This window comes from Oreochromis aureus, linkage group 19, assembly GCF_013358895.1.
Source record: "Oreochromis aureus strain Israel breed Guangdong linkage group 19, ZZ_aureus, whole genome shotgun sequence".
Classification (NCBI taxonomy): domain Eukaryota; kingdom Metazoa; phylum Chordata; class Actinopteri; order Cichliformes; family Cichlidae; genus Oreochromis; species Oreochromis aureus.
This window is the reverse complement of record NC_052960.1, coordinates 22,761,307-22,774,284: the sequence shown is the minus strand read 5'-3', so window position 1 is coordinate 22,774,284 and position 12,978 is coordinate 22,761,307. Positions and strand designations below refer to the sequence as shown.

Sequence of the window (12,978 nt, the reverse complement as noted above, 5' to 3'; positions counted from 1 at the left end):
CTTTGTATTGGTCTTTCACGTGAAATTCCAATAAAATTGATTCATGTTTGTGGCTGTAATGTGACAAAATGTGGAAAAGTTCAAGGGGGCCGAATACTTTTGCAAGCCACTGTAATACAGACACATTTTTAGTGACCCACATAACGTTTATATACTATGATAAGCTTGTTCTTGTTTGTTTTCATTTTAAGCAACTGATTCAACATAAGGATTAAAACAGAAAGAAAACCCCTTGAAATAACCCGTGTGTGAAATCCATAATAAAGATGGCATAAAATAAATAAATAAATATGTCAAACCCCCTGAGATCCAACTTCACAATCACTTGCTCCATGATGACTAAAGAAAATGTATTTACTTTGCAGACCCAGTGACGCCCACTCAGTTTCACTTTCCAGATATAACAACTGATCCTCACACTGCTATACAAGACACAGTCCAGTTTGGCTCCTCATCCTGAGTGCAACAATGGGTCTGTGTGAGTACAGCTGCCTTTTTCAAATCATCTCTACATCATATAAGTTCATGATTGTAGCATCACAGAAAATGTCTAAATATTTCAGGCTAAGCTGTGTTAAAATTGTTTTTTTTCCCTTTCTTTCTTATGTTTCAGTGACAGCCTTAGCCATCGCAGCAGGGGCAGGTAACAAACAAATTTTTATTTCTACAACTCATATCATACATAGTCACACATATCACACATGTATTCATTTTGAAGCATCCTGATGATCAGTAACCAGGTGTTTCTTCCTGCTGTCAGGTGGAGCATTGGTCTCTGCTCCTGTTGTCCTGGGGGCCGTAGGTTTCACCTCAGCTGGAATAGCAACTGCAGCCGCTGTGGGCAATGGAGGAGGATTTATTGCAAATAATGTATCTAAATGTATTTGTAAGGCATTGAATGATTAAAGATGAGCATGTACATGAATCCTGTCAGGCTCATGTGCAGGTGTGTAGAAAGAAGGAAGAGAGGACCCAAACGCAGGACTCGCAGGCTGGTAAAGGATGGTGTTTATTATACTGACAGGAGGAAAACAACATAAGATGACTGAACTGAACCGGAAACACACATGCAGAATCAACAATGACAGGACAATAAACTGAGAGAAACAGAGGGTTTAAATACACTGGGCAATGGTGAGAAGAACAAGGTGAGTACAAAACATAACACACACAGGTCGAAGCTAACATAATAAAACAGGAAACAGTGACAAAGTCCAAAACACACAAAGTCAATGACCCAGGAACCCTGACAGATCCCTTTTGTTCAGAAAACCACAGGTAGTTAACTGCAGCCAGTCTTCCCAAAAGAGAGTAACGTGGCTCAGCAGTATACAAAATTTTATATGAGAATGTGCGTCTGTCTAATTGGTTAAAACTGATGGGGAGAAATTATAGTTTGCACTAAACTATCCCTTTGTTGGTGCCCCAAACTGGTCCCAGCCACTAAGCACTAAAGATTTTTTCCCTATTTTCTAACCTTTACCAAATGACTTGCAGTATTAGTGACCATGAGAGCAACCCTGGTTGAGTTACAGGATACAGTTTTTGTCTCACGTGGTCCCGATGACTCACACATCTTTTAAGGTTCCACCACAGTCAAGTTAAGGTCTGGACTTTGCGCGTGTTTTTATTTGTCACATTAAATTTGTGAAGACAACAGAAGCATCATATCAGTCTTTGGATGAGTTAAAACATCTTCATCCTCTACAATGATATTTTATTTAAAAATGATGGGTAAAAATCAGCAACAAAGGTTATCAAACATTTTTGTAACTTCATTCTCAAATCATGCGAGATTTCCATATAAGTATATTTTTTCATACAGTATATTGAGATTTATCACAGGAGGAAACATTTGTAGGCCAGTGTATATTTGTTCAACGTGTAAATCTTCGTATTTCACAGTCACGTTACACATAGTTGAGATCACCCAACCCACTGCTCTTAATGCAAGAAGGAATTTCCTCTTAAGCAAACAGAACATACAACAAAAGAAAAAACAAGTCACTCAAACTAACCTGCCTTGACAAATTAAATGTACAGAAATTGTTTTGAAGTAAGAAAGAAAAGGCACTAAAGGCAAATTCTCATGAGGGCCTAAGGGTACATCTTTCACCATCTTACAATGCTGTGATTGCAGCCATTCCTCAACTCTCTGTGAATGGTACTCATGGCCAATGATCAGTGGGATTTGATCAATGGTTGCTGATCAATGGTCATGAGAATTTGCATAATCATGATGAAGGAACTGACCTCCCAGCCCATTGTTCCTTCAGTGGTGCTAGTTTCAGTCATTATGCAAATGTACTGTTTATAAGATTGGGGAAACCTGCAGTCAGCTGAGACTGAAGACGTCACTTGGATGAGTGACGAAACGTTTCTCCCACAAGACGCTACGTCCAGATGAACAGAATCAACTTTTGGGGATTTACTTACCTGGATGATTGAGCATGCATCAAGATGTTTTAACCCACTTTGGCAAGGACTGCCTAAAGTTTGTACGTCAGTATGAGCAAACAGCACGCAAGATGGCGGATTACAGGAACCACCTGAGCAGAAGCGTTCAGTGGTCACAGAAGGATTGGAGGTAGTTCGTAAGAGATTACAGGATGACCCCAACCTCAGCAACAGGACCACTCTCAGCATTGACCAAGTGTGTTTGCTTTTGGAACTGTCTTCATTCCACCTATTTCACATTCAAAGGTCAGTTCTACAGGCAGAAACAGGTCTGCCATGGGCTCCCCAATTTCACCCATTGTGGCCAACTTGTACATGAAAGAAGTGGAAAAGAGGGCTTTTTTTTACCCTACCCTGGAACACCACCAAGCCTTCTTAGACTGTGAGATTTCCGTAAAACTACCCATATGGATTAGTATTTAAGGTTTGACTCTCATCATCCACTGGAGCATAAACTGGGTGTCATCAGGACGCTACAACACATAGCGAACACAATCCGCACAGACACAGTGGCCAGGGAAGCAGAAGAATATTACATCAAGAAAGCCCTGAGTAAATGTGGTTTGTCCACAGCTTTGTAGGGAGGAAATCATTACTGGCTAGCCCACTGACCGTAGCCAAGAAAAACACAACATGTTTTTTTCTACTTGCTTTGACTTTGTACTTTGCAACTCTAATAATACTAACTTAACCATCAATATAAGGACCGGACAATTTTTTTGTACAAGTTTTTAAAGATGGAAGACTGATAATACATGTTTAGGGTGCAGACAGAACTGAACATAACTGGCATTTCTTTAGTTTTTCTCTCTTTTAGTTTATAGTTAAAATGAAGACTGGCCTTTTTATTTTCACCTCACAGATTATCATCATCATAATTACAGCAACCCAGAAGACCAAGATAACAGTGACAGATGGGCATCTGAGGAATGTTAAATGTTTCAACTTTTGTTTGTGGTTGGCATTTCTTTTCAGCTGGCTCATGGAACAGTTTCAGAAACACTGATAAATTTTCACAGTGCATCCAACACCCATGATACTCTCTCAGAAGATGAGAAACAGTAAGTCAATTTCTGACGGTTGATATTTGCTGATTGGCAGTGTTGGAGTGAATTGTTAAATGTTGCCATTATTGTACTTAAATGTGTAAACCTTGCCTTGAACTGCACGTGTAGATATTTTTCTGTTCCTCCCCTACATCTAGGTGGGGTATGCAATAGCTGTAAGTGTTTAACTGCAGGTACATTCCATGTGAGATTCTGGTTTCCTTATCTGGTAAAGGATGTCCACTCCCGGCTATTTAGGGGCTCGCCTATGCTGTAAATGATGAACCATTAAAGTTAAGCCATATATGGGTGTGAGGAGATGACCTTTGGATAACTAGGAAATGTGGTTAAACAGTTGTAAGCATATATTGTGTGGCAGGAAGTCACATATACAGAGACACATACACACACACACACACACGCTCACACATGCATACACACACACATTCAGTGCCTTTACTTTTATGGCACACTATATGGGTTTTACATTTTGTAACCAGTTTAAACCAGTTTGACTGTGTTTGTATAACCCACGGTGGTCAAAAAAAGAGCCTGCAAGGGGAGCCAGTTTGAAGTCGGCTGAACATCTTGCCGGACTTCCCTTGCTAGCAAGTGAAAACCGTACGGAGTGTCTTGCTTTTGTTCACAGTGACGAACCTCTGCGCCAGCGAGGTCTGACATTAGACCTAACAGGTAGTGTTTATTTGTCTGGTTTTATATTGGTCTCCTGGTGGTTTTCCACTTTGGTGTCACCTGTCCAGATGACATTGTTCCAAAAGTTTTGTGACTTGTTCAGATGAAACTTTACAAAGCTGTGCTGCCTTGTTCTTTTGAAAGCGATGAGACTTCCTTTTACGTTTTTTCCAAGACCGGGCACTCCTATTTCTAAAGAAACAATAAAGAATTCTTTGCAATGATTAAATAAAGTCATTGCAGTAACAACGGGCTCTGGACAATAACACATTATGTATAATAATAACTTCAAAATAAAGAAGCCTGTTATGGGTCCTTGACCCAGTACTTTGAGTTGTGGCTCTGAGCTTGTTATTTGTTGTTTTAAAGTATAAGATCAGGCATGTTCTTGTTCCTGAGTATGTTCTTTTCTAGTTCCTCTGAGTTTGTCATTTATAGTTCTATTTAACATCTTCAACATGGAACTCCCATGGGTACGGCTACTTTGGTTTGCCCCCGAGGCAATCGCCCAGTCTCTCTGTGCAGCCGACCCGATGACCCCCTTGCCTGTGTTCTGCGATACCATATCGCCTGCGCCCGAACCTTTCCCCGGTGAGTTGGGTTGCTGTGGGGAGTTCCAATTACAGTGCTCCTTAGCATTTGTCCAATTCCCTTTCTCTTTCCCCCATGACGCTGTTAAGCTCTCCTAAGTAGCAAGCTTGCTGAAAGAAAGAGTGCTGCATGACAGCCGCCAAGGCTGGTTGGCCCGATTGGTTGGAGATATGGAGATATGTGTAAACAGCCCACATATCAACTGGGCTGTTTACAAAATCAAGAGTTTGAGTCTGTTTTAACTCACTATCTGCCTGCAATCCACACTGCCTACAGGGTCAAGCAATCCACCTCCTCCACTCACAGAACCCTTAGTTCAGTCTTTTGTCCTGGAGGAGTATCATGATCTTCAAGAGGTTTTCAGTAAAGTTAAGGCTAAGAAGAGAAGAAGCTGAAATGTGTAACTATCATACCTCCTTCATTGAAAATTCAACATTTTACTTCTCATGCTCCAAGTGTCCTTGTAGTCCATGACTCTGGATTAGATGAAAATGATTAGGATTAAATGCAGTATAATAACACGTTCCTGAAACTGTGTCCTATCATGATCTCTAGTGCTGCCATTTCATAGGATCTCCTGTCCAGGGCTCCTCAATCACTTGTTGTTCTTATAACTCATCTCACCTTCTGCTCTTGTGTCTGCTATGAAAATCCTTTTATACTCTCCCACTTTATTTCTGTTTTTGTTTCTCACTATTTTTCATAACAGGGTTAAAAACAGAATCAAGGTATGACTCAAGCATGTGATCAAATTTTACACTAGCTGGTACCTGCTGTCTTTCCTGTATTACATCCCACAACCCAAAGACTTGAACAATTGAACAACATACCTGATGTTGCTTAGTATGCCATAACTTGAGCTCCTCCAAGTACAGTATTGTTGGACGAAGTCCACAGCTTTGTAGGGAGGAAATCATTACTGGCTAGCACACTGGTTACTCTGACCGTAGCCAAGAGAAGCACAACATGTTTGTTTGTACTTGATTTGACTTTTTACTTAAATCTCAGATCTCGTCTGTCATTTCCAAGCAGCAGAAAAAATGGCAACATTTTGCCCTTAACTATCTGTTGTGCACAGATGCAGCCACGTATCTCTGCTGTAGTGACTGGAAGCCTTGGTAAGGAATAAATGAAATGCTCAATAATCCTCAGTAAACATCAATAAAGTGTGTTTTTTTTATCTTAGCTGAACTGTGGCACAGCAGTCAAGTTCAGGTGAAAGACCTCTGCTCTGAGTACACTTGAAATCATTATGAAAAGCACAGTAAAGTGCCCTTTAGTCGGCTTTTTAATCTTGTTTTTTATTAAAATAATACCATGTTTAAGTCTGCAGATGAGGAGGTTAGAGCACCACAGTCTGTATCACACAGCAGGGCCGTGCTCTCTTTTCTCTCTTCCTGTACGTGCTCTCTGAATAAAGACTCTTTCTTTTTACTGCAGGGGCGCGAGTCTCTCCCTGAGTCTCACCCGTGTACACGTTAAGCCTGTCTGAGCGTTTTTATTCTGACCTGAGTTGCATAACAGGAAAACTCCTGACAAAAGATGTTTAAAGGGGCGGGTGCTCAAAGTTAAAAAGGGGCACATTGAACCTGGCTGAATAACAACAACACACATTCATCAAGAATCTAATATGGAATCGCATCATACTATATCACTGTTGAGAGGTGGCGACAAGGCAAAGCAAACGTTTTACCTGATGGGTACAATGTTGCTGTTGAGGGGTTGCTGCTGCTCCTGCTGCTGATAATGCTGAAGGGCAGGGTTGTGTTGATCTGAGACTGTAGACATTAAAAAGTCCATAGGAGAGATGGTAGCTGATTAAACAAGTGTTATGAGATAATAACAAAATGCAAAGATTGTTGACGGTGCTTGGAACCATAAGGCAACAAAAAACTGTGAGAAATAAACTCGGCTCTGCCTGTGAATCACTCTTTGCTTCTCTTCCTCCTTCATCTCCTCATCTCATCTATCACTCTCCTCTTGCTGTCCATCTGAGAACAAGGCACAGTTTGCTATTGCAATAAACTATTATTTAATTATCCACACTTAACAACTTCTGCGCTTAATCTATAATAAAATGATGACAGAAAATGTTATAGAAGCAAAACATTCCAGTCGTGCTTATTATTATTTTTATACTGGAATACCTCTCCAACAACTGGTACATGTGTTAATGTTACCTGTGCTCTTTGTAATCCAGCTGCTGAGGGATCCACTGCCTTTAGTAGCCTCACACAGCTCCTTTTGTCACTGTTTCCTCCTCATGTCCTTACCAGCCATGTCTGGACAATGTTATATCATGAGTAATAATTTGAAAAATCTATACACATAAAACACATGCACACGTACATACAGTGACATTTTAGACCTTCTTCAGAATACTGTATATACTATGGCCACAAGTTTCCATCATGGTGCTGATCCAGAATCCTTCCCCTATTATTTATTACTAGAGCTACAATAATAAAGCAATGAGAATAAAAAAGTAATAAATATGAAATAATGTATTTATGATGATTCTATTTGTTTCACTATCCACTTTCTTTAATAAGAAAGCTTATTCAATTTTTTAAACTGTAGAGATACAATAATTGTACTGCTGTAAAATCAGCATTTTGTCATATTTGAAATATAAATCTAGTATAATCTGTTTCTTATTGTATGTTGTTTAAAATACAGTGTGTGTAAATATCATCATTTTAATAATCCATTAAAATTATTATTACATACATACATTACATATTATTTCTAATATGGACATGCATATTAGAAAGTTTTTAGTGAAATATAAGCCCTCCAGAAAGGCAGGAAAAGCCCTGTAACTTACTCTGCCTCTCTTCCTCCTTCCATCTCCTCATTTGCGGTATCACTCTTGCTGTCCATCTGAGAACAAGACACAATTTGCTATTGCATTAATCTATTATTTAATTGTCCACACTTAATAACTCTCGCACCTAATCCATAATAAAGTAATGATAGAAAATGTTATAGAAACATCCTTACGAGGCATGTCTGGACTGTGTTATATCATGAGTAATAATTAAAATAAATCTATATACATAAAACACACACATGCACACACAGTGACATTTTAGACCTTCTTCAGAATACTGTATATACTATGGGCACAAGTTTCCCTCATGGTGCTGATCCAAAATCCTTCCTTTATTATTTATTCCTAGTGCTGTGTTACTTTAAAACTAAATATGTTCACTAAAACGGTGGACAGAGCTCCATAACAGCCTTACACAGTTAGCTAGCAGTTATGAGCACTACATGCGCAGTTAATAAAAGGGCAGGTAATGTCTGTTACACACACAGCACGCTCATTTGTTTCAATTCGTCAGTTGCCACAAGACAACTTACCAACGTGTACATAATAAGCTAATACTCCTGTGTGCTATACACAGGACTCCGCACGCACACACACATTTAAAAAAAAATAATTAAAAATTAAAAAAATACTGCCTCAACAAAAAGGCACTTTGGGCACCCATCAGGGAAGGGGTGGGTGCTCAAGCCCCCCGCCCCCCTCTGCACATGCCTGTCACACAGCACTGTGCTGATTCATAATAATGCAAGAAGGAATTTCCTCTTAAGCAAACAGAACATACAACAAAAGAAAAAACAGGTCATTCAAACTAACCTGCCCTGAGAAATTAAATGTACAGACCTTGTTTTGAAGTAAGAAAGAAAAGGCCCTAATGCTTTATTCATTTGATTCCTGAATGTAAAGGAGGACTGTTCATGGGTGAGGCTTCATCACATTCCTTTGCTGTTGTCACTGCAGTCATGTGACATCACAATTATGTCTGAACAACTACCAGAAGTTACAAAGTGCTTCAAAAATAGAAATAGTACAAATGTAAATAGAACAAGTAGGATAAAAAATAATTAATAAATAAACAAGAGCAATAAAAAACATAACTACATGTCAAACATTCATAAAAGCTTTAATATTTTTTTAAAAAAACACGTATTAAGAGACGATTTGTAAGGCAATAGTGAAGTTTCTGCTCAGACCTCCATGAACTGTTCCATGACAGAAAAAAACACTTTGGTCTCGCCTGTCCAAACAACATTGTTCCAGAAGTTTTGTGGGTTGTTTAGATGAAAATGATACCAGCTTCAAAAAAATGCATTTAAAATGTTCATTACCTCATTGTCTTAATTTAAATGAAGTATTAAAACAATGCAAAGGTTAAACCCCTAGGTGATCTATTCAATTCAATTCAATTTTATTTATATAACACCAAATCACAACAACAGTTGCCTCAAGGTGCTTTACATTGTAAAGTAGACCCTACATTAATACATTCAGAGAAAAAAAACAACAATCAAATGACCCCCTGTGAGCAAGCACTTTGGCGACAGTGGGAAGGAAAAACTCCCTTTTAACAGGAAGAAACCTCCAGCAGAACCAGGCTCAGGGAGGGGCGGGGCTATCTGCTGCAACCGGTTGGGGTGAGATATCTACTTATTAGGCACAAAGCATAAGTATTTATCAGCTTCTTTGAGTAATGGTTCTGCAGGTGCAGCTGCTCTCTCAGCTGCTGGTGCTGCTGTGGCTGGTGCTGGAGCAGCAGTGGGATGGTTGGCAAGTTTCATCAGCTGAAAATCATGAAGAATTCATATGTTTGCTTTCCCACCAGTTTTTGCAAACACTTTTTCGTTGTTGTGCTTTCACTATTAGAAAATTATATTAGCTTCAATAAAAATCATTTAAACATTTGCAATGTTTACTGCCTCATTGTCTTACTTTAAACTAATTATTGCAACAATACAAAGTTTTAAACTTTAGGTGATCTCAGTTATAATATTGTATTAAAGCATTAGTACAACTAATTGTACTATTAACCATCAATACAAGGACAAGAATAGGACAAGAATACTGATAAGGCAGGCTTAAGGGTGGAGTGAGAACTGAAATTAACTGGCATCTCTTTGGTTGTTCTCTCTTTCAGTTTACAGTTAAAATGAAGATTATCATCATCAGCAGTAGACTAAGATATCAATGAAAGATTACTGAACATCTTGTTTGTTGATTTGTTTGTGGCATTTTCTTTCAGCTGTCTTGTGTAACAGTTTCCAAAATGCTGATAGATTTTCACTAAATGCAGCCAACACCTATGATACTCTCAGAAGTTGGGGAAACAGTAAGTCAATTTTAGTCAAATTTACTTGAGAAGGGTTGGGGGTTGCCAGCTCAGCATGCAGTCAGTTTTATTCAGGTGTGTTGCATCCGGGACCAGTGTTGGGCAAGTTACTTTGAAAAAATAATTAGTTATAGTTACTAGTTACTTCTTCAAAAAAGTAACTGAGTTAGTCACTGAGTTACAAGATTCTAAAAGTAATTATTACTTGAAAAGTAACTATTGCGTTACTTGCCTTGTTTGGTATCATTCTTTTCAGCACAACCTAACGTGTCTGAATTTACAGTTATGCTTTCATTTTGACATACTGTATTAACACAATTGATCTAAACCCAATTTCCCTCGGGATGAATAAAGTATGATCAATCAATCAATCAATCAAAATCAGAAAAAAAAAATCCGAGTAGAGTAGTTATATTTTTTACTGTAACAACCACAAACATGTTTAATGAATCATATTTCATAAATTTAATATAATTTCAAACTATTTACAGAACAATCAGGTGTTCTGCATTCAATAAGATGCCACACAAATTATTTGTGCCACTCCAATAATTTCTGTCCACTATAAAGGAGACCATCACAGATACCTGCAGGTCTGACAGCAGCAGGTGTATCACTCCTGTTTCTACCTGGAGACAGCAGTTGCCTCATTGTTCTGACGCACAACACAAAACTATCCACAACACTACACACTAACTACAGAAGACGACACATTAACTGTGGGCAATCGTGGCTCAGGAGTTGGGAGTTCGCCTTGTAATCGGAAGGTTCGAGCCCCGGCTCGGACAGTCTCGGTCGTTGTGTCCTTGAGCAAGACACTTCACCTACCGCCTACTGGTGTTGGCCAGAAGGGCCGATGCCGCGATATGGCAGCCTCGCTTCTGTCAGCCTGCCCCAGGGCAGCTGTGGCTACAACTGTAGCTTGCCTCCACCAGTGTGTGAATGTGTGTGTGAATGGGTGGATGACTGGATGTGTAAAGCGCTTTGGGGTCCCTAGGCGGGACTAGTAAAGCGTTTTACAAATACAGGCCTTTACCATATAACTACACACTCCAAACACGCTAAAAGTCACAAATGTCTCACGTCTCAAAATTTGCTCTCTCTCTTTTTCTGCTGTCTCTCTCTCTCTCTCTCTCTCCGTCACTCCTAAAACTTCTGTTTTTTGATTTTTTGGGGGTTTTTTTGCTCATAAGCAGAGAGTGCTTGTTATCGCTGTGCTTAGTCAGTAAACGTGATGAAACTATTCAGGAAAAAACGCTGCGTATTTATTGTTTCATGACTCTGGTTTTACGTAGCACAATTTAAAAACTGGCACCTTGTTGCTTTGTCATCTTGAAGTGGTCATGTGATTGGCTTACCACGACTACTTTATTCTTCCTCAGTCAAACAGCAGCACTCATGCGATTGTTTTGCCCCCTTAGCTCTAGGTGTTGTGCCAAAAAGTGATCGTCGGGCACAAAGTGATTGCCGTCCGCGGGAGCGCGCGCAGCTGTTTAAAGCTGTAGCGCCCGGATTACTTGCAGCTACTTCCGTGCAACTGATATAAGGTGCGGTAAGCTGAACACAGCTTCAACCATCTGTTTGTTAAAAAATAGTAACGCGACCGCACCGCATTTTCTAGTTAGTAATGGTAACGGCGTTGTAACGATAGGAATAGTAATTAGTTAGATTACTCGTTGTAATGCCGTTATTCCCATCACTGTCAGGGACACATGGAAAAGTTTCAGGACACCGGCCGTCGAGGACTGGAGTTGACACCCCTGTCCTATAGTCTCCCGTCAGAGTTGCGGCTCTGTAAGAGTGATAGCTTCATGGACTATAGAAACATATGATATTGTTACTGTGCTTTACATTAAGTTGTTTTCAATAAAAGCAAGGAAACACTTATTTTGCATGATTTTTAATTTTCACATTGAAGTCATGAAGAGAACAAAGGCACCATATCAGGGGTTTTTTGGGGGGGGGGATGGAGAAAATATGTGAATCAAATTTTTATGAACCATTTTTGTCTCAAATCATGCTTTAATCTGAGTGTTCGACATTCACACATAACAATAAAGTTTCATTCAGATGATTAAAATTTGTCGCAGGAGAAAACATTTGTAGGTCAGTTTGTGTTTTTTTAATGTGTTAATCTTTATAAATCACAGTCACGTTACACACAGTTGAGAGCACCCAAGCTGCTGCTCCACCAAAACCGCCAAATAATGCAGTGGCAGCCCATGACAGACCTGCTGCACCTACAGTGAAATCACGTTAGACACTATTAGCTGTTTGTTATACTTGTTCAACATGAGCAAAGCTTTTAGAAAGAGAGAGATAATATATAATAAATTATTCAGTTTACCCCAGGACTGCAAGGTTGCTACGAGACCTCCTGCTGCAACTCCACCTCCACTAGCGATTGCCAAATATGACATCAGTTTGGCAGCGATGGAGCCTGCTGCTATTCCAGCTGAAGTGAACCCCAGTGAAGCCAGAATGGCAGGAGTCAGAATCACAGTTCCACCAGCTCCTAAAAAAACAAAAACAAAAAACATATACTAAAGATTTTCATTTCAAAATTATGCCGTGGTTAATGTGATGGCGTACCTGCAGACACCAGGACTGTCCTGCCTGTTAACGAAATACAAAAAGATGCCAAATAAATTATTTACAATAATAATAATAATAATAATTCACATCCATAATGGGATAACACTGTTATAAAAAAAATAGACTCACATATTTCTTCCCAGTCCATGTCTGTGCTTTCAAAGATAACACTCAAATGACACCAAGAGCTCAACTGCAGAAACCTGATGTATGTTATTTACTTTTTTTCCAAGAACTACCTCTCCCATTTATCAAATATGAACAGAGGAGGAGCACACAGATGTAGTTTAAAAAAATAACACAGGCATGTTCATGTACAGTTCATGGTTGTGGAAATACTGACTTCATAAAAAGAAAAAAGATTGAAACGATCCAAATAAATTAGTTGCAGTAACAACAGGCTCTGCACAATAACACATTAGTGTAATAACCTTATAATA

General features: G+C 39.2%; 1 protein-coding gene and 1 long non-coding RNA gene across 2 annotated transcripts; one reads left to right on the top strand and one right to left on the bottom strand.

Annotated features, from left to right (window-relative positions):
• The first annotated feature begins 405 nt into the window (after nucleotides 1-405).
• On the top strand, nucleotides 406-902 carry LOC120434769. Its single transcript, XR_005609346.1, has 3 exons — nucleotides 406-478; nucleotides 614-643; nucleotides 761-902. It is a non-coding gene; the product is annotated as an uncharacterized LOC120434769 (long non-coding RNA).
• A 10,931-nt stretch (nucleotides 903-11,833) lies between these two features.
• Nucleotides 11,834-12,734, bottom strand: LOC116312930 (interferon alpha-inducible protein 27-like protein 2A). The gene is made up of 4 exons (XM_031730456.2): nucleotides 12,668-12,734; nucleotides 12,536-12,559; nucleotides 12,291-12,458; nucleotides 11,834-12,183 (listed from the first exon to the last, which is right to left on the bottom strand). Exons 1-4 carry the CDS (start codon nucleotides 12,684-12,686, stop codon nucleotides 12,074-12,076), a joined length of 321 nt encoding a protein of 106 aa, XP_031586316.1. The 5' UTR covers nucleotides 12,687-12,734; the 3' UTR covers nucleotides 11,834-12,073.
• Nucleotides 12,735-12,978: the final 244 nt, after the last annotated feature.

Bases quoted from the DNA above. Each gene is read 5' to 3' on its own strand.
- LOC116312930 (XM_031730456.2), bottom strand. The intron at 12,459-12,535 runs GTACGCCATCAC...TTGTTTTTTTAG, and splicing joins GACAGTCCTGGTGTCTGCAG to GAGCTGGTGGAACTGTGATT. The intron at 12,184-12,290 runs GTAAACTGAATA...ATTTCACTGTAG, and splicing joins AGCAACCTTGCAGTCCTGGG to GTGCAGCAGGTCTGTCATGG.